General features: G+C 44.1%; 1 protein-coding gene across 1 annotated transcript in view; it reads right to left on the reverse strand.

Annotated features, from left to right (window-relative positions):
- Nucleotides 1-22,102, reverse strand: part of AUTS2 (activator of transcription and developmental regulator AUTS2) — a 1,077,358-nt gene that overhangs the window by 70,692 nt on the left and 984,564 nt on the right. The window contains 1 exon segment of the mRNA XM_039849320.1: nucleotides 9,614-9,665. Within this exon segment, the coding sequence (XP_039705254.1) occupies nucleotides 9,614-9,665 (52 nt within the window).

The following is a 22,102-nucleotide window of genomic DNA, read 5'->3' on the forward strand; positions in this document are numbered from 1 at the left end:
GTATGGAGGAACCCAGCACTTAAGTTTTTATTCGGTGGGGTTTTACAAACATTTATTCAGCAGGTTAAAGGCCTCTTTTAAAACCACTTGAAATGCAGACCAGCAGGGAAGGAGGTCTCGCTTTGTTATTCTTATTCCCAAGGTTAATACCTAACAACTAAGACCCAAACAGTAGAAGTCATGCTCTTCCCTCTTCCCCCAATGGGGACTCAGCCCCCTCTTACCTCTAAGATCTTTCTTACAGAGATGGAATCTCCTGAAGAGGGGAGAGGTTTATACAGCCCTATTTTTGCTCACAAGTTCAGGACTGAACTCACAGCACTGGCCACGGCACTCCTTTCAAAGGCGAGTGTTCACAACTACCTAGGAAAATGTAAGCCTGCTGCACAAGCTTCAGTCTCTAAAAAGAGCTAGAACACTCATGAGTAAACTTTGGCCTTTAGACCTTGATGATCTTGGAGTCTATTCAGCTTTCTCATGTTACCAATGAGAAAAATGAGTCTAAAGGATGATCTGCTGGTGTTTACAAGTAGCCCACCTCCGATTTGAGCCTGGATCTTCTATTACTAAAAGCAGTGCTCATCGCCTCCTTGTAGTAAGCCAATCTGGCAAAATTAAATAGCAACAAAACCTAACCGAGGAAACATGACAAAGAGGCCCTATTGACAGGCGACAAAGAACTTCACAGTGCTCCCTCAAATCTTTCCATCAGCTCAATTAACTAATTTAACAAAAGCATCAGTTTTTAAAATAGAAAAAGCAAAAAGGTAGGTTTTAGTCTAATGGTGAGCACAAGTTGGCCGTCCGTGGCTCTCTGAAAGGGTGACATCTGCAATCGACTGAGGGCTGGTCTATTTCTGATTTGCTGACTTATCAAGACTCACCTTAGATCAATCAGCTCTTGCTCCTAATGAAGTCTTAAGGCCATTTTAAAAAAATTAGTAAGTGGCTTCTTTCCTGTTACACCATTTAAAACATCTCTTTTCGAATTTAAAAATATGTATAAACTTACTCTTCTGGTTGCATGTTTAACGTGATCTGTTCACTGCTGTACCTCTTAAATCTGTTACATACTCAGTGCTTAATAATCTTTGTTGAATGAAAGAATAATTTCCACATGGCTTCCACTTTAAGCCAATTGAAGGAATAAATGGAATAAATATTGACGTCATTTACTTAACTGATGACAGATCTGATTTCCAAAGAAGACTTCTTATCAATCTAAGTTCATGGATAAAATTTACGGGAAAAGTTTATGGATTAAGAAGCCTAAAGAGATGAACCCAGGAAGCCTGGCAGAGGACAGTCCACACTTGGAACATCAAAAATTAATACAAAACAGGAGGAATTACGTGGCTGGGCTTTCGGGGAGAAGAGCTTTACTATGGAAAAGCCTTTCTCGGCTATAAACAGATAATGAGAAAATGATGTAATCTTGGCTAAAATTAGGTTTTAGTGTTACTCTGCTGAGAGATGTGAAAGGTGATGGATAAGAGGGGGAAAATGTTTTCCAAGTGGCTTTTAAAGGCATCCGAATATAACCGCCTCCTGCATCAGTCTATTAACAGGCACACTTGAGACGCTTCCCTCTTCAAAAGGACTCTTAGAAAAGCAATGATGTACTCTCAACCTCTTCCCTTCTAAGAGAAGGTTTACGAGGGTCAGGGAGGATTGGCGCGCCCACAGAACACTATCCCATATCAACACGCCCCTCCCACCTCAGCACAGAACTGGGCCTCGTGCTTACGCCACCGGTTGCTAAGGAAATGCTCCCGCTTAAATATCCTAAGTTACTTCTAATAAAATCTGGCTGAAAAAGATCAGTCCACTTATAGGCACAGGAATAGGCAGGAAGAGTAGAAATATGGAGAATACGTGAGGAAATCAGAATGCCTCAAGTCGAGCCCTGGTCAATGCAGCGACCGTGATGATTTGGGCCACACATGCTTAGATAATAATGGTGGACCTCCTAGGATGCCAGAAGATGGTGAGAACCTCCACCAATAAAGGAAAGTTCCTCCCCACCAGGGAACATGAACTACCTGGGGACCACGTGGTGGTAAAAGCCCTATAGACTTGTTCCGGCCAATGAGATGGCTGGAAATGCCACCTACCACATCTAAACTGAAACTTCGAGAGGCATTCCGTGGTTCTGATTCTACTCTCTGCCCTCTACCCAGCTAACTACCAGGATGGCGCCTTTCCTTCGGCCTGGGTCCCAGAATAAGGACAAGGACTAAGGACAAGTGTCGGTCCGTGGCTGACGCTTAATATGAGGCCTTTGTTGTCGTGAACCTCTCTCTGCAGCATAATGTGCACAAGCGGACGAAAAGAGACTCTATTAACTGCCATAGAAGGGCAAACACCTTTCTTGAAAACCAGCCATGATAGTTGGCTGTCTGCTGTACTGCTGAACACTGGAAAGAGTTTTTACCAAGGGAAAGCACATGGGACATGGTGGCTCTTCATCTAAGCTATATCAGGGGCAGAATATTTGTTTCAACTCTTGGATTCAACTAATGCTGAGAGGCACACTGAAAGGACTGGCTCCTGTCACTTCTATCCACAGGCTTCTGGAGTTTGTGAGAAATCATTTCTAAGAGGGGAACCAGAGGCACAGCCAATTATGGCCTGCTTTCCCCCTGGAGGTAAAATGAACCTCCAAATACCAATTTATGGGCCACCTTGCATAACCGGGCCTCACTCTCCCAGTAAGTCTAGGCATGCTCAGCCACTGATGGAAGTCAGGTCTATGGAGGCTGGGGGTGGGGCACGGGCCAGTGGTGCAGAACCTCTGCATATGGGCCCAGAATATGTGTGGTGAATCCGTGAAGTGGGTCTTTAAAAGAGAGCTGTTTCTACTTTTTTAAAGCATAGGCTGGCAAGCGGTAGAATACTTTGATGGCTGCCCCAGGCTCAATCAAAGACAGCTGAGCCAAAGTTCAGGCACCACGACATTAATAAAACCACTGCTGTGCTCGCTCCACCACAGGTTCAGGAGGGAACCGGTGAAAAATCCAAAACGCGTGGAGGAAATTGCTCATGTGGGAATCAGCCATTTCTCCGCTGCAATATTCTGACATTTCCTTATACAGCATCTTCATAATTCACCAAGTTGCTTCCTGAGGCTGAGCATTGCTAGGCTTTCTGAGTAATTGAGACAAATTTTGCTTGTTAAGTAAATTCCAGGCAAGAGTATATTTGACTTATGCACAGGAAAGGAAAGAATTCTTATGTAAGCTGCAAAACAATGGCGTTTTATCTTATCTGAGGAACTTACTGCCGCTTGCCTGTGTGTGTTTTACTGCCAAAATAAAATAAATTGAATCAGCTCACACTTGATAACATGCTCTTTCCTAACTCATACTAATTGCTTGGCTAATTGATGTTTGTTGAACTTTCTCCATTTCATTGAGTGATTAGGTACAAAGCTAACAGTTGACATCTGTAGGCGCTTAACTGGCGTCTGTAATTACTGTTAATGTTAAATAATTGTTAGTTAATTGGAGTGGTAACTGACTGAATGGAATCCAGATTGTGAAGCAAAAAGAAACCTAGTTAAATAAACATACATTTTCAGAGAAAACAACATTTTCTGCAGTTGTCAGAAACTAGAAATAATCCAGAGACTAAGGGAGAGCCACAGGCTTCCTCCACGTGGGAAACTCTGGGCCTGAGGTGGAAGGTGGAAGGTGTTACCAGTGAGAAGGCCCTTTGTCACTCATTAAAGATTTCCATTAAAGACTCTCCAGAGCTGATTCGCTGTTTTGTTTTTTGTTTTTGTTTTTGTTTTTTTAAATTGCAACTGTCTCTTATGAGTGTGTATTACTTTTTGCGACAACTAAATATTACGTCATTGGCTAAACAAAACCCTGAATACGAATGGATTAAAAGGAGAGCTGGTCAACAGTCAAGCTTTCTCTCTAATATTGCCAAGTATGGAGGAAGGTCTTTTAGAGTACAGCAGGAATCATTCAATAAAATAAGAGAAGCTTTATCAGTGTGCTCAAAGGTAAACAAAAATAATGTTTATCTGACTTAAAGAAAGAATTCTGCTACACCATAATCTGTAATCTGCTCCAGCTTGCTAGGTCTTACTTGGAAAAGTGACGTCACTGTAAAGGTTCTACTCAAAAGACACCATCAAGATCAATTTGTTCGGAATATCTTCCACCCTCTTCACTAAAACTCCAGTGACGGGATCCAATATTTACCCAGGATTTTTCCATCATACTCATCCTTAAGGTCAGAGAAAGACCAGGTGGTAGCAGTTGAAAAAAAAAAAAATCCAGGGGGAAACGCTTTCTCACAACATGGAATACTTTTAGACCCTTACTGGTGGCTTCACACTAACTGTACATGGCATCTGTTTCCAAGAATTCTCAAGAAATAATTCTATACAACAAATTCTGTAAGTAAGAGCCTGGCTTCTATAGGAAGGTCAATTACCATAACAAAGGGAGCTGATTGCACACCATTTGCAGTGTGGGGGAGGAGGCGGAACTCAACTACTCGTAAGTACTCATAACGCCTTTGTCTCCCATCAAGCACTAATTACCCTTCAATAGTATTTAATTCTCCACACATCAGACGTCTCTATCTCCTAAAGACCCAAGAAAAAGCTCTAAAGGGTACAAAAAAGGTGGAGAGAAAGAAAATTAAAGAATACGCGATAGTTCAACTTTCCCTTATCTAGGATTTAAGACATTACGAAAATGCAACCAACGTACAGAGGCTGAAATTGGCCATTTATTTACTCTTCTACCTATCGGTAAAGTGCTTTACGTCATGTCCCCCTTACAACTAAACTCGAGACACTAGAAGGAAATGTAAGACGGCCTCCATATATTCATTATTATTGGATTTTTAAACTCTAAATAAAAAAAAAAATTTAAGGAAACCACCACAGTCAACAACGGCATTATTTTCACTTACATGAAAAGCACAGACTTATTTTAGCGAGAGGATTTTTCTTAAGTCAATGGTGGCCCTGGTAGTAATATAACCTAGTTTTTTGGTCACTAAACCAAGGAATTCTCCTTCATGTCTAAACTTAATGAATGAAGTGAGATTATCTCCATTACAGAATTTATTAGGTGCCCAGTTACTGAACCTCATCACAGCAAGCGGTATCTCTAGTAACTTTTCTCTTACCTTGTCTCCTCAATCTTAAGCAATTTTTTTAGCCAGGCTTTTTTTTTCTATGCTGCCGATAAAACCATACTGTCAGAAATACTGAAAGGCCCCACTAACCTAAAGGCTCCTGTGTCCCATGGAAACTCTCAGTGAAAAATCACCCCCAAAAAGAGGCCAGGTGTATCCACTAGGAGTCCCGATAGGGCCTGGAAGAGGAAAAAGAGTCCTGTTCGGAGACAGCTCAAGGTGACCCCAGTGTTCCATCTGGTACTCATCATGGTGAGTGAGCGTCCCCCAGAATTCTCCATGGCTGACCTGGGGGAGGTGAGCTGAAGTCCACCTAGGAGGGTGGGTGGCTGCTCCTTTGCTGTGCACATTTCAGTAGACACTAGGTGCTCACAGCAGGGGGAGCTGGATCCCTAGCTGGATCATTCCCCACCCCAGCACTTCGGAGATGCTCACTGAGGCTCTGCTCTCTAACAACTGGCTCAGGAGATCTTTCCCCAGAAGGCTCCGAAGCTACAATGTGAGACAAAGGTGAGGGGAAAAGAAGGGGTGAGAAGGTCATGGGGTGAAATACAACTCCTGGCCACTTCTCATCTACAACTTGCCTTGGATCTATCTGCAAGATAGACCCTGGAAAAGGGGACCCTGTGGCAGGAAGCGGGCAGCAATTCGGGGCCCTTTCTCCTTCCCTAACCTAGACTGTGGACCCACACCTGGGCTGTGTATAAACAGAGGACTCCAGAGAACACGTGACTACTGTTCCCCTTCCTCCCAGATATGGCTTCCCTTCTTCTCTTTCCTCCTCAGGTAGCTCTGCCCTGAAACAATTTCTGAGTTTAAAAGAGATTAACTATCTTGGCAGGATGGTCACGTGCAGCAAAGTACTCATTTTCTGCATTTCTGTTTGGATATCAAAGTGACAAAACCGCCAAGAAGTAGGCCCGACAGTAAGTAAGAAAGAGTAATATACGCTGGCTGGCCACAGTGAATTAACTGGAGAGTTCCTTTTAAGGATAAAAACTTCAGAATTTTGGGTACAAGTCCTATTGCTCCTACAGCAGTTCAGGCAGCTAAACATGGACAAAAAGCCTTTCTCTGTGTGTCTCTGTCTCACTGGGAAAATTAATTTTTTCTTTGGCAGATGGCTGAGTCACAAAGACAGAAGGATTCATAAAATTCACATGAACATCCTGTAAACATTTAAACACATAAAGATTAAATAAGGCAACCATGACCTTGATTAAAGTTAAACTATTTTTTTTTTTTATATCTACAACCCTAAGCCCTGCCATTTACAGGTTCATCTTCCCACCTCTTTTGCTATGCTCAGTTTTCACTGGGCACGTCATGGGTACATTCAAGCACATACTGCTTGATTAATTTGTTTCAAAATGAGAAATAAAAAGCATTTTGAACGATTTGGAACACTAAACACAAAAAAACCTTACTAGCTCTCTTTTAAATTAGATGGACTCTACAACACAGAGAAGTCAAAATAAAATCAATGGGCAGAAGTGACATAAAACACACTTATTTTACCTACTCTGTTTCAGCCCCTCCCCACTTCCCAACTAATCGGTATAAAATGTCTCAACCAGAGACATCAGCATAGGACTAGGAGGTTTTGCTATAAAAATTCTGACCGAAAGAGGCTAAATGACTTATTCCAGCTCACAAACAGATTGATGGGACTTGAGCCATGGCCCCTGCTGCTTCAGCCTGGAGCTTCATCCCCAGCATCCCAACATCAAAGCTGCCCCCCCTAAGCCTCCACCACAATCAGTTTGTGAGATTAGCACTGCCCTCCCACAGCGAAATTTTATGGCCCAAATCTGCCTGCCACTGGGCTCCGCAGCATAATCTCACCAGCAGCTTAAAGCCACACTTCTCTAAGGCCACAGCATTGTGGAACTCCTGAGCCTGAGAGGTGATTTGTAGCTTTAAATATCTGGGGGTAGAGAAATACACATGTCAGCTCCTCTGCATGCTTGTTAGACTGTTCAATAAACTGAGGCTTTGAAGATTTTCCCAGCACTGTCCGTTACCTGGTGTAAATTTGCCTTTTCGTACAATGCTTTTTATTGCTCTTGGCTAAGAAGACTGGACAGAGACGAGAGATCTGACTTGCGGCTGCTTTGCAGGGGAACTTGAACTTAAGGCGCATGAAGCTGACAATTTCTTGAAAGCCTTGTCAACCATTCATCCAGGAAAGAGTGCCACTGCCCAGAGTAAAAACAGACCAAAAACCAAAAGCACATATAGAGACTCTGCACCTGTTTCGAAGCAATTATTGACGTTATCGCTTCACAATGAATCTCTTTTTGAAGTTGTTTTCCTGATGTTTAGCAGTTTGAATACTAATCCCCTTAACAAAACTGTCCCAAGCTTTCCCGCCCCCTTCCCTGCCCACTTTAATCTCCTTCTCTCAAGGGAGGAGGGCGGGTGCTGGACACCAGTCAGTCTAGTCTGCAGCACCTGGATTTGCATTGATTCCCTCTCTTGTCATTCATGTTACCAACAGGAATTAGCATAAGGCATTAAGGGGAAACTCTGGAGGAGAAAAGAAAGGCCATTTTGATGGAAATAAGGGGCAAAGGAATAATCCGCCATCAACTAAAATGCTTATTTGTGTATGGTTTCCCAAGCAAAGCTTAGAAAAAGCCTATGTTGATTTTAGTGTACACAAAGAAACCTTAATCCTTTCAAGGCAACTAAATCACACCCAGAAAAGCAGCTCAGAAGAAAGGCACCCTGTCAGGGGGTGACTATTCACAACCAAATAGATGCCACAAATCACACTCTGTAAGTAAACACAAATAAGGATGTGGGAAACATTTGATTGGAGAAGGGAAAGCAGGGGGCAGAAGCAGGAGGGAAGAGGCAGAGGGGTGCTCCTTGTCATCAATCACTCTTCGTCTGCCCTGAAGAGAGAGCCTTTCAGCCTGGTGAGGGCAGCGGCGGCCTCCATGCAGGCCCCGGAGCCAACTCTCATTCTAGGGCTGATCCCAGAGAGGGGAAACACATTCCAAAGCTTTACAGCACACTGGCCAAAGAAAGACAAAGTCACGTGGGGCTGCAGGTCCTGGGTGGTGCTGCGGTGGGTTGTCACTGAAACACAGAAGATCTTTTGGTGACCTGGCCCATCTCAGTCTCCTCCTCCTCCCACTCCCCGCCCCCCTTTTCACAGGGACACACTACTGTCTACCAATCTTCTGCCTCATCAAAATGAGCAATAAACAATTATGCATTTTTACATATGAGCGCTGTATGCTATGAATCGCACACATCCTCTTTTATTGGGCTTTTAGTGTTATGGTTAACAAATTTATACAAACTTTCAGTCCATCAAAAAAATATGATGAAATATAAAACTGGAATACTCCATTATGCAATAAAAAAGATAAAATTCAATAAGACAATAATTCTGGGAGTAACAGCAATCATATAAGCATATATACCTCAAGGGAACTCTAAACATAATGTACTATTTAAAATTGCAGTTGCTTCCAATTCTAAAATAATCTGGGAGCTCAAAATAACTGCACTTGGAAATGTGTCTTTCTAACCGGCTAGCAAAAATTCTAGCCAAGGCAACTGTAGAACTAAGTGGTTTCAAATTTCACTTTATGAAGGCCCAACTCTGGGCAAGCGCTACCAAGTATCTTCCATGTAACCCAGAATGAGAGTAACACAGGAAGCACACCTGCTTCATTTAGCAATTATCATGCAAGCACCTACATCACTGTAACACAGTGGACAGGAAAAGATCAAATTGTTTATATAACTTACACCTTTCAAATCACACACCCTTGCAAAGCTCATGATTAGACATTCCCTTCAATTTCATTATTTCCAACAATACTGCTACAAATGAAAACTACCCAGAAACCTATTGGCAATGACTTAAGTTTTCCCTTAATGTACTACTATATCATTAGCCTCTCTTACTCTATATTGCGGCTTGGAAGAAATTAATGGGATAGCACATATTTAAATTTTGCCCTCTTGCTCATTTATTAACTATATAGAAAGCCCACAGCAGAGTAGAGCTTGGTTTATGACCAGAATACTGTGAATACTAAACATCCACTGGTTATTAACGTCTGCAGTACAAATTGGCTATTTATAGTTCTCTGACTGCTGGGTAGTTGATAAGTAACAATAAAGTTAAGGCATTTTGAGAACTATTATTCTCCATTACTGCTTCCTACATTAAATTAAAGTCACAGAGAGAGTAGTGATATCTTAGTCAAATCAATTTAAATAAGGACTCGATGTATTCTTTTAAAATAGACTGTTTTCAATGCATCACAAAAGAATACAGTCATCTCAAGCAAAAACAGGAAATATGAACAGTAGTTCCAGCATAAGAAAGAAAAGACCATTTATTTTTTATTCTTTCTTCCTAGGCAATGACAATGAAACAAATATAAAAATACGTAAGCCATTGCTCAGAATTAAAGAATCTTACCTTTGTTTACAATAACAGTATTGAAGAGTTTTTCAGAGCTGGCATCTGATGCCTGAAAAACAAGAAGGGTGGGGAGAGTGTTAGTATTGTCATTAATATTGTCTTCACCATCATCACTATTATTTTAAATCAATTTACTGCATTTTAGAAAAGCCTAAAAGAGAAAGCAGCAATTTCCCCCAATCCTCCATAAGGTGGTGCTAGTTGACTGCATAAGAGAGACCTGCAGTGCAGCTATTTGCTGGGGGGGAAAAAAAATCTGATTTTAAAAACGTGTCTTTATTAGACATATTATCTGTGCAAAACATATTTCTATGAGATGATACACAAAGCAATTCAGCTCATTCACATAATAATTTTGCAATTTCGTTGACAGATCATTATTTTGGAAATGGTAATTTTTTCATATTTGCAGACATGCCTATTTTAAAATTTTCTTTCATAAACCAGAAATGCCTATTATTTAATGCTAAGCTTTCCCTCACTGAAAAAATGTCACTAGCACTCCCCAAAATTAATTTTTAAACACTCATCTGATGACTCCCAAATCCCTATCCCTTTTAGTACCCAGGATGACCTTGGTGTTGAAACCAAAGCAAGCCAACCTGCCCCAAAACAAGGCACTATACGTGCCATCAGCATAATTTCCTTTCCATTTCTAGAGATCATGTCTGCTAATTATTACAGTGGCTGAGGAAAGTGAAATAAGCCTGCTTAAACAGCAAGAGTAAAGCCAATTTAAATTATACACTAATGTTCTGGAAAATAAACATGAAGTCAGTTTGGAGGAACATGCTATGATGTTTCAGAAGCACGGAATAGTTCTAGGACTTGAACATTTTTTAAATTAAAAATTAAGCATCCTCACTATATAATCTGAAGATGTATCTACATTTACAGTTATAATGGTTATGTTATGTTTATGATGCTTTTGATACTCAACCCTTGTAAGATATCTCTTATCTTTCACACTTTATAGAGATGCATGTTTGACAAAGCAAAGCACAGAATGCTGAATAAATAAAAAAGAAAGAAATGTATGAAATAGGGAAGGGGGTGGGAATCTGAAGCACAGCATATTCTGACTCTGGGTCTGGCTTTTGGAGACAAAGAAGATATTCAATTTAGTCTTTCCATGTTATATTGACGAAGATGAGATATTCCTGTGTACATCTGGGGACCATGTTCTAGTTCTCAAAACAAGTGATATATAAAAGACATATTTCTGTTATGACTTTTCCCTTCATTTTCATTCTAATATTCCGACTGTAGGGGAGGTTCAGAAGATTAATAGATCAAAAAAAATAAAATAAAATAAACGTGTGTGCCAAACAAGTGAACTGCACACATTCATACACAGTTTAAAGAAATCCTAGATACATTTTTCCTCTTATTTTGCATGAATAATAAAAAATACACCAAGGCCCTTCCTGACATCTTAAAAATAATTAAATAAAATTATTATAATAGCTTTTAATAAAAACAAACTGCTAAAAATTGTTGCATGGGGGGGAATAAGATATGCATTAAACAGATCAAGAAGATTGAGTTACGAAAGGAAAATTTATGGGAACAGTTTTGTTGAATTGTAACATTAAGTGAGATTTCTAGGAATGTGAGTTCCTCAGGTAAAAACTTAGAGATAAGAGTATTTTACCATTTTTCAATGAAAAAGTGTCTTAGATCTCATTGGAATGGCGATGTTAAATTTATGGCTTAAAAAATAAACTCCAGCTGATAATTTTTAAAGAAAAAAAAAGTCTGTCCATTAAATCATTTTACCACGCCGAAATAACCCTTGCGTATTTTACAATTACTTATTAAAATGAACCTAACTGGCCCGAAGAAATATAAAAAGAAATTATTGTATCTCAAATGCAAAAAGCATGATGAATAAGGAAAGGAAATGGCTCCTGACTGAATTTTTTACTTGCATTTGGGGGAGGGGGGGAGTCGAAGAGAGAAAGAGAAGAGAAGAGAATGAGAGAGAGAGAGAGAGACTGAATAGGACAGAAGCTGTCGGTGAAGGTGAACAGGCCCTTTGGCTGTCTTTCACACTCTCCTTGGATCTGCCACCTTTGTCAGCTCCACTGGGCTACACACTGTATTGTCAAGTAGGTGGTTAAGGGATCCTTATATCTGAAGCAAACTTAGAAGATGTTATTATGATGATGCCAACCAGTAAGTTATTACAGAAATAAGTCTGAAAGGATATTCAGAGAGGCTTAGAAGTACACCTTCTAATGAAAGCTTTTTGAGCCCTTTAATATTCTGATATATGTCACAAAGCCTGAAACCGTTTACAACTGGGGAAGGGGGGGGAGGTGTCTCAACAAGGCTGCCAAGGGAAAATAATCAACCAAGGGAAAATGATTGTAATAGGGCTTTGGCTAATCATAAAATGATTCTGGATCCCTTCTTCCCCATCCAGATGGTTAAAACTGTGACGGACCACTGCCTTGAAAGTCAGAAAAGAGCTTCTTAGCCAAAGTCTTAAGCGGACACAAGAAAATTCTTTGCTTTTCCTCCCTCCATGAACTTTCCAAATTCTACTTATGCCTTTAAAGCATTTGTGCAAATTATTTGGTTCTCTGGGTTTTAATCTTTGGGACCTTTCCTTTTTCATTGTTTAAAAAAAAAAAAAAAGTCTGCAATTCCTTACATTACCTGAACCGTTTTCGTGGCTGATGTATATAATTTAATCAGGAATGACAAAATGGAAACGTGGTGAGCCGAGAGTTAGCAGGGGAGCAGAGCTTTTCCTTCTCTCCTTTTTAACGCGGCGGTACCTTACACGTTAAAGGTCTTTTTAAAAATTTGCTCGCCATTTCGTTTCATCCCCTTCACTCGGTTTTGGAAGGTGAAGGCGTTAAGTGGTTACATTTTAAAAACTGATTTCATAAATTCAAAAGCTCTCTTTTGGTTGTTTATTTGGGTGAGGGGCGCAGATTTGTTTTTTAATACTAAAAAATTACTCGACACCTTAGTTGGTGTTGAAAGAAAAGTTAAATAAGTCAAGCAGGTTGGAGGAAGGAAAGTGGAAAATGAGGGAAACGAATAAAACCCTTCCGTGCGGACGAGTGTGAAACGCGGCCGCCCCAGTTCGGGGTCCACCTTAATTCCCTTCGGCCGCAGACCCGGGGGACCGCCCTCTGCACCCGCACTCGCGGGAAGAGGGACTTTCCAACAAGAAAAATCTCCTCGAAACTTAAGCGCGAGTTCTTTCCCCTACGGCCGCGGATCCCGAACCCAGATCTTCTTTCGCTTCCCTCGGCACCGCGTGCGGGCCGGGATCCCCGACCTCGGCGCCGGGAAGCGCTAGCGGGACCGCGCAGCCAGCGCAGCCCGGAGGTCTCCGGCCGCAGCAGCGCAGGCCCCCGCCCGGCCCCGGCTCAGGCGGAGCCCCTCGGGCGGGGAGGCGCCGGGGCGTCTCCAGCCCCCGGGCCCGACCGCGCAGCTCCCGCCGCCCGCGCAGCCGCTCCACGGCCGAGCCCGCCGGCCAAGGGAGGAAAGTACAAAGGCGGGCGCCCAGGCCGGGGAGGGGGGAGGAAGGGCAGGCGGGAGGGAGGGGGTGGCGAAGAGGGGGCTCGGGCGCGCCGGACGCGGGGAGCCCACCCTTAACCGCTCGCCTGGCCGCCGCAACAAAAGACCCCCGACCCGGCCGCCTCCCTTCTGACCGCGGGCGGTGGGCTAGGGGGCTGTGCCCTGAGGGCTGCATTACCTGGTCGCAAAGGGTTAAGCGGTCCTGTCAGCCCCAAGTTCATGGTTGGGTTCCTTAGCAGGGTTCACGATGGGGGATCGTCAAAGACCGGGGGGAAACCAGCCAAACACACGAAGAGAAAACGCCCAACTCCGACCGGGCTCTGTCCGCAAGTCTCTCTCCTGCTGTCCTCGCGAAAGTCTGAGGCTGATGCACGAACCAGATCCGTACCGGAGGGGCAGCTTCGGGGCGGCCGGGAGCCGGCGCGCCGCGCGCACATCCAAGCGCGGCCGAGCCGGGCGGGCGGCGGCAGGAGGGAGCGCGCCCGGCCCGCACTCGCCGCTGCCTCCGGGCCGCTCCTGCAGCGCGTGGGTCGGAGGGGGCGGGCACGGCGGGGCCCCGAGGCGCGTCCCGGGCCGGCTAGCGGGCGGACTAAGCGGCGAGGAGCGGCCCGAGCCGCGGCCGCGGCGCGCGGAGCTAAGAGCAAGGAGGCGGCGGCGGCGACAGGACAAAGGAGACCATGTGCGGAGGGAGGGAGGAGGGAGAGGGAGGAGGAGGAGGAGGGCGCACCGCGGCGGCGGCGGCGGCTTCTCCCCGGCGGCGGCCTCGGGCTCCCCGACTGCCCGGCCCGCCTCTCCAGCAGCGCCGCGGGCCGCCTGGTCCTGGTCCCGCCGCCGCCGCCGCCGCGATCGAGGGGGACGCTCCGGGAGTCTTTATTTGGGGCCGATCTCGCCGGCGCGCGGCGCGGGGGGCGCTGCAGCGGTCGGGGCGCCGGGCCGGCTGCACGGGGCCGACGGCGCCTCCTGGCCCGAGCTGGCGGGCGGGCGGCCGGGGCGCCCCCGGGACTGGCTGGGCTCCGGCCCGCGCTCCGCTCGCGGGCGCCTGCCTCTCCCGCCGGCTCACAGCTCAAGTGAACTCCATCGGCGGCCGGCGCCGCGGACTCCCTGGCTGGACGGGTGGCGCGAGGGGGCGGCGGCAGAACCCGGGCCCCTGGCCCCGGACTTCGCTCCCCGACTGCGCCCAGCGCGCCTCCTCCAGACGCTCGCAGCTCTCGGAGCGGGACTTCCTCGGCCCGCCGAGCCGGAGCCGCGGGTGCCACCGCCCCTCCTCCGTCCCGCCCCTCGCGCCCCGCCCCTCGTCGCCCCTCCTCTCGGCCCCATCGCCGGGTCCGCCCCGCGGGGGCGCCGTCCCCGGGCGCGACATCGACAGCTGTCGCTCCCCCCGCGGCTCAGGGCCTCGGTCCCCAGGCTGCCTTCCTGGCGGACGGGTGCGGCTGAAACTGCAACGGTCCGCGCCCTCCCCGTAGCTGTGGCTTCCAGTATTGAGCAGAGGCAGGGAAAGGCCACTAGGCCGGCAGCCCGTGGTTGAACTACAGCTAGGCCGGTCACATCTGCACAGAGCAGGCTCTCTAGGCGGCTGTGAGAAAGTGATGTGTGTAAAACGCCTGGCACACAGTAGGTGCTTAGTACAAAATAAGTACATTGTTGAAAACGGAGGGAGGGGAGCAGAGTCTAGTATTAGAACAAAAAGGTCTTAATCTAACCTCATCTCCAGCATGATCAAAGATTGAATGCAGTTTATTAGGTCTAAAGGATAACTGAGTGCACGAACTGGCCATTTACAAATCCTCCCTTCCCCTTATTCTTTAAATCCGCTGACAGAGTGGAGCCAGTTGGTCCCCCTGGCATCCACCAGATGTACAGAAAGGATTAACTCAATGCCATAGCCTCACTACATGGGCAGTATTTACCTTCATCCCAACATTTATCATCATTGCCTTCTCTAGTGCAGGACCAGAAAAGGGGGTGGGGTGAGGTGGGCGGGAAGCACTCAATGACTACAAACTTGCCCCTTGGTGTACTTCCCCGAGCAACCTACTCCTGCCAAGAGCTTACCCCAGGTCCCTTCTGTCCAGCCTGGCAGTCCCCTCTGCAGACTTCTGACCTCCTTATTCACTATCTCAATTACAGAGGCCCTGAAAAGGTACTATGCCATACATGGGGCAAGGAGACCCTCTGCAAGCATTGGGAGTTTTAATTCCACACCTGCAGCATGTCAGAGTCCCTCCATGGTGCAGAGCAAAAGTGGCTGTGATTTTCCCAGCACAAGGGAAAGAAGGTAGGCAAGGCCTAGACTGCAACTGGGATGGCTTTAGGATATAACAGGCACACCATGGAGGAGTGAGAGGGAAGCCTGCAGTTCCTGATTTTCCTTCCAGTGCCACTATTACCTGGGGTGCAGCTGGGAAGAGAGGAAAGGAACCAGGCTTAGAGAGACGTACACTCCATACCATGACATGGAGACTGGTTTAAAGCCATAATGCCTATTCCTCACCTCTTTGAAGTTGAACATCTATCACTGTTTGATTTCATGGCACTCTTGAAAAATGTCTCAAGGGGAAAAAAAGGGGGGTGATTGCTATATGGCATACTTTTTCTTTAACTTCCAAATACAATTTTGGAAATAAGGTCTCTCTCTCTAGCTTTATGCCCTCTCCAACTAGTAGCATCTCATGGTGTTTCTAAAAACAACTTCTTTTTAAATGATAGATACTAGAGAGAGATTTTTCTCTACTCCCTACCCCCAGAGAAGTCAGAGGAAAAGGTGCCTTGGAAGGTGTAAGTTTGGAGTTGAATTTTCCAATTGCTTATAAGATGTCACAAAAACCAGCTGAGACCCTCCAGCTAAGGGGTATTCATTCTGAAGCTGTTTCTGCAATACCCAGATAGCTCAAAGGCAAACATTAAATTTTCAAGAAAAGACATTAAAATGTTGTTTCTTTGCAGCAATCAAAATGGGATGGTTTTCTTGTCTTGTTGCTCTAATAAAATCAATATTACAAGGAAGAAATTGCCAGAGCTCCTGCCAGGTCCCCCTCAGGGTAAACTGAGATGCACAAAAGCATGGGCAACTTAGCTGACCAACTGAAACAACCACTTAGCCCTCTGAAGTGCTTTTCTCAGGCAGCATTTATGACACTTAGCAGGCCTTGCATTAGATTGTCATCTCTGATTATCAGGGATTAGACCACAGATGAAAGCCTGGAACAGATCTGCATGTGTCCCTGTATTTTGATTATCTGTAATCAGGAGGAAGGCAGAAACGCCAATAGCCAAGCCTCTAGAGAGAATCCACAGAATGCGTCTTCTGCACCATCCATATTCAGTCCTCCTGCACCTGCCTGTACCTATGAAGTCTACCACTGCCACTCTGCTTCATTTCTCAGTCTCTCACCAAACACGTGAATGAGTCCATTCTGACTGGTTTCCAAGTAGCTCTATGGCTTCTCTTTTCCGGAAGGGAGGGAATCAATGTCAAAATTAGAAGGGAATGGGCACAGGATAGCATCAGAAGTACAGAGAAGACAGAACAAAAAATGGATAATCCACATATTAGGTGACTGGATGTCCTGGTCTGAGATCTATCTGACTTTTTGATTTTCAAGAATTAAGCAAATTTATTATTTTTTTCTTTGAGAAACTTAAAGAAACTTAAAATTCCCTTTATTGGAATTTTAATCAAAAGATTACAAAATCAAAGGCTGTCAGCCATCATGTCTGTAACATTCAGAAGGTTTAATATACTAGCACTAATGGCTTCCTAATGTCACCTTCAGTCTCTAAACCAGATCTTAGGAGAGAAATTCTTACAAAGTGGGGACCCTAACAAGAAGCAGACAGCAAGAATATAGACTCAATGACCCTTCTGGTATTAGATCAATTATCCAGAAACAAAAGCAATTTTTGATATATGACCAAAGACCTTATCCGAGTTTGATTAGCTAAAAGTAAAACAAACAAGCAAAAAAAAAAGCAACATGCTAAATTAAAATATGGAGTCATCTTCCTCAAATCTCAAAATATATCTAAAGATAAAGATAAAGTAGGTTTAAAAACAAATAGAAGTTCTAAATCAATCCAAAATGGCAGCGTTTTGAAGCTTAAAATGTGAGATTTGATTCAATTTTGTAACATAAATTACCAGACTGAGACTAAACATTTCCTGGTAAAATATTTCTTATAAATTCTGATCTTCTGTTGAGTATCTTACACAGAAAATAGTTCATTAATTTCATGCTGTTCTCCTCATAAATATGATGAACTTCAGGCACTCCCTAACAGAACATGTGCTGGGTGATTCTTGGGGTGGTTTAAAGAAGAAAAAGTCTTTACAAAAATTTCCTCGAGCTTTTATATTTTAAATTATGTAGTTTGAAAAGACCACGAAAAAGGAGTGATACCACATGAGTTCTGCCTCAAACTAGCCTTGGGAAAGATGTCACCCCACCTGGGTTACAATTTTCTATCTGGTTTTTTTTTTTTGTGGGGGGGGGTTGGTGGTAAGGAGCCAACCTATGGTTGATATCATGGCCCTGTCATTTCTGAGCCAGGAGACCTTGGGAAAATCTCTTTACTTTCCGTGCCTCATTTTCCTCATCTCTAAAATGGGATGACAGCAGTACCTGTACCTTATAGGGCTGTTGTCAGTAGCAGCACCTGGCACTCTAGAAGAGGGACATATGTGTTGGCTATTACGATTAAAGATGAAACTCTCATTTTGATTACTGTGGAGAACAACAAAATAAAAGTATATTCTGGTATAGCTCCAGCGTATATGGCTATGCTTTCTACTGGATTCTCTGAATGAGTACCATCACAGTGACAATCAAAATAACCACATGAACATCAAAAACAACACCAGTCCTCAAAAGTGATGACCATCTGTACTAGAAAGTCCCACCTTCACACAGTCATTACTGCAGACAATCCCTCCAGATGGGGTCAGGACCTGGATATTGGATAGCCTGGGTTATGTGATAAGGCCGGGGGGGTGGGAGTAACATGGACCCTCTTGATAGATTATAAAGTCCAATCCTGAATCAAGCAAAATGTTATGAGAGTTCACCAGCTTTTAAGAGGTGATCAACCTCTTAATATGAGGGCTTCAATCTCTTGAAACATAAAATATCATGTACTCCAATTACGTCATTTGGACATGTTAAACTGAGATTTCCAGTTTAAAAAGGCCTACAGATTTGCCATGACTATAGAAATGGTTTCTTACTGATGCAGACGTACGTTTTGTTTTTCATTCCTCTTCTCTGTGTGGGATACCCACCACCTCAATTTGATTTTAAATTTGCCCGTACAAAGACTGTATCTTGCGCATTTTTATTCATACCACAGCCACAGCAGCAGTATAAAGAACAGACATGTGCCTGGAGATGGGAGTCCAGCACTTTATATCTATCTGTGAGGATATAATGCCAGCCTATTCCCTGTGATACGCTTTCTCTCTGAACCTACCTGGTTTCTCGTGGATCTAACCCACATCTTGGCAAGTGTTCGCAAGTCATGTACCTACCCCAGTACTAGCAGGCCTACCTCAATAGATGCATGATAAAAGAGAATGAATAGATGGCTGAGATTTTTCCAGCCTGCCGGTAAGGCTTGGGCATCTGACAAGTGTCTGGGTAACTGATTAAAAGGAGGGAGACTCAGGGCCAAAGACAGCTGCTGAGAAGCCCAGAGCGACCTGCAGTTGGACGGAGGTGCCTGCTGCTCCTTGCCCACGTGGGTGGCCAAGAGTCCTAGCATGGAGAACTGGAGTCAACAGTTGCTCACCAAGAAATCACCCCATTGCCAAGGTTGTCTGGCTTCCCACCTCTGTTGATTCCTGTGCCTTCCATGCTGTCCAGCCCAGGAGATGAAAGCTCTTCCCGGATCCCAAGGATTTGTCCCATGGAGGTCAATTCCTTCTAAATTACAGATCATGAATTCCTTCTCTAGTGAGGCATGGCTAGCCAACATTGGGTGGCCCAAAGCCCCTCTATTCTGTGCCCCCAACCTCGCCTGAATAAGGAGGTTTTTAAATGGAAGGTTCATTATCACTCTGAAAGGGGAATGCAATAGCTCACGCTCTCGATGTTGTAAAGCAAGAGCCTCTACTATTATATGCCTGTGTTGCTACAATTGATCACGGGGCCGCAACAAGAGGGAAGTAAATAAACTGAACTGGGTTAGTTTATGATGCATACTATTGAGACGCAGGGGGAAATAAATATTATCCGAGTGTAGAAGTCAAGAAAAAGAATTTTACTTTCAAACTTCACAGTGTACTATAAACTACAAAGGGGAAAAAGTATAAAAAACCATAAAATATCTCTTACTTAACCTCCAAATCTACATTAAGATATTAATATTCAGAATCTGACAGTCCCACAAAGAGAGGCAATGAAAAATAAAAATACATTCGATCTCTGCTTATGTCACCCAACGGCACCTTACCTTTTACAGAAATACATAAGATCGGACTATGACACTGTTTTCCTGGTTTTCATCTGTGCTTTGTTTAGTTCTCTATTATACCACTTAATACTGATAAGTGTTTGTAATTAAGGGTCTAGAGACCTGCATTTGATACCAAGTCCATGTTTCTTGAGGACAGGTTACCTGCCTTAGTTACATGCTCAAATCTCCAGCACCTGGCTCCTCTCACCATTTCTACACAGAAATAAATGAGAGTGGGACAGGGGATCAGAGGCAATTTAAAAAAGGGGTGCAAAATGTCTACATGAGCTGAAAGGATGGGCTGAACAAAATGTGTAAATGAGTAAATGAAGACGATAAATTGAAGAAAGTATAGTGTTAAAATGAAAAGAAGATGCTTTTGGTGATACATTTCCTTTAGTTGTTTTGGGGAAAATTATCCCAGAATCTGATCCCTTAGCAGGATTACTGGATATTATAATTCATGGTCCCTGGCCTGTGGGCACGAAGTTAGAAGGACACATCTTTGAATCCAGCCTCTATCGCAATAGCTGGTTCATCTTGAATACTTAACTCTTCCTAAAGCTCATTTTCCTCATTTGTAAAATGGAGCTAGTAATAGATTTAACTCTCATAGGGTATTGTTGCAAACACTAAATAAAATAATGCATTATAATGTAGCTTGTTGCTGTGCTTTTTATAGAAGGATGACTGGTTAGAAAGTCCTCTAAATTAGTGCCAGACATTTCTATGTCTAGGGGGCACAAATGAGAGGTAGCTGGTCTACTGGTTAAAAGCATAGCTATTAACAGAACCGCTGGGTCCAACTCCTGGCTCATCCTCCACTCCCACTTATTAGCTTTGTAATGGTGAAAAGACTGCTTCCCATCTCTGTGCCTCACTTTTCTCAGCCATAAAAGAGGACAATAATAGCGCTTACTGTTATTACAGCAAGAGCTGTGAAGGTTCAATGAGTTAATATGTATAAAGCACTTGGAGCAGTTATCTAGGAGTAGATGTTCTTAATTTGGGGAAGACTGACCGATAGTGGCCCCTTTTAGTTTCATAAATGAAGGTGCCCAAGCACCCACTCCTTTAAGGGAAAAGTGAAAAAGGTCCTTTATGTTGGCATGACAAAAGCAGCCTTGCCATCCTCTCCGCTGGCTGAGCGGAGGAACACCGTGGTGGGGGCTGGGGCTCAGTCAGGGAATAGTGGCTGTCACTGCAGCCATGGGTAATCAAGAGGTCTGGCCCTGGGATCCCAGGTACCTGCGTGCTCTTGGGACGAAGGCCCACACGGAAGGCAGTCCCTGTAGGCACCAGCAGGAGTGCAACTATCTGTGTTTCAACAGATGCACTATGTGGCCATGTTAGAAAAGGCTGCTGGGGAAAATTGGGGCTGCTGGTGAACTCATCACATTTTACAATTCACTATGTAAGAGGCATTTTAGCCACTTCGGATTGAGTGAGCTCCTCTTCAACAGCTTGAGAAACAGGCCCTTGAAGCCACCCTAGATCTTCCTCAGGTAGATGCAGGATTCATAAGAACAGTGAGATATTACCATATTTGGCCTCCCCAACCACGTTTACCATTAAACAAGTCATACTAGGGACTTTATTATAATTTCAATGAACTTTTGCACTGAAGGAAAACATTTTTCTGCATCTGATTGGAAGACCCTCATTCCTAGCTTCAGTTAGAACCAGGGAAAGACTGTGGCTGTTCTAGGTCTGGGTCAGGCTCAAAACAGAATTCTAATCTTCATTTCATGCCTTGAAATGGAGAGGAGGGAGGAACCAACTAACAAACTAATGAACTCTAGACCAGAAAAAAAGCAGAGGTCATAAATTATATATCGTGATGCCTTTTACTTGTTCTAAGACTCAGCCGTTCATAAAGGTGCTGCTGTAAATGCCTATAGTAACATATATTTTTCAAAAATGTTCACAATTATTATGTCATCTGCTCTTACATCACCTCTGTGAGATAAACAGAATAGCTGCTATTCTCCTCCTTATTTCAGACAATGCAATTGACAGAGAGCACAAGAGCGCCCTTGGACCTTGGAAGTGGAGAGTCAGGAGGACAGCACAGTTCTAAAAGTATCCAGCACCTTCCTCACTGTACCGTGTTCTACCGTCCACCCTTCTGGGTGAGTCTTGATTTCTCACTCCCTTGGCCCAACCTGGAATTTCACATATTCTTAAGGCTGAAATATGCTTGTTTTAGAGCTAAGTCAAAATAAATTCTGATTGCTAACATCTAAAGACGTTGCAAGATCCAAAGGGGTATGGCGAAGTTATCTGTAAGATGTACGACTACTACTAGGATATGCGACTCGTTTACCTTCATCGTTTTTGTTTGTTTGTTTGTTTGTTTGTTTGTTTGCAAGATTACTGACATCCATATTAAGGCAATTTGCAAAAGCAACATGAGAAATGGTGGCCAACTGCATGTCAGCTCATCTTTCCCTCAAAGGGTTTACTATCTTTCTCTGGAAACATGTTACCTGGAAGTAT

Source organism: Pteropus medius, unplaced genomic scaffold, assembly GCF_902729225.1.
Source record: "Pteropus medius unplaced genomic scaffold, Ma_sr-lr_union100, whole genome shotgun sequence".
Taxonomy (NCBI): Eukaryota; Metazoa; Chordata; class Mammalia; order Chiroptera; family Pteropodidae; genus Pteropus; species Pteropus medius.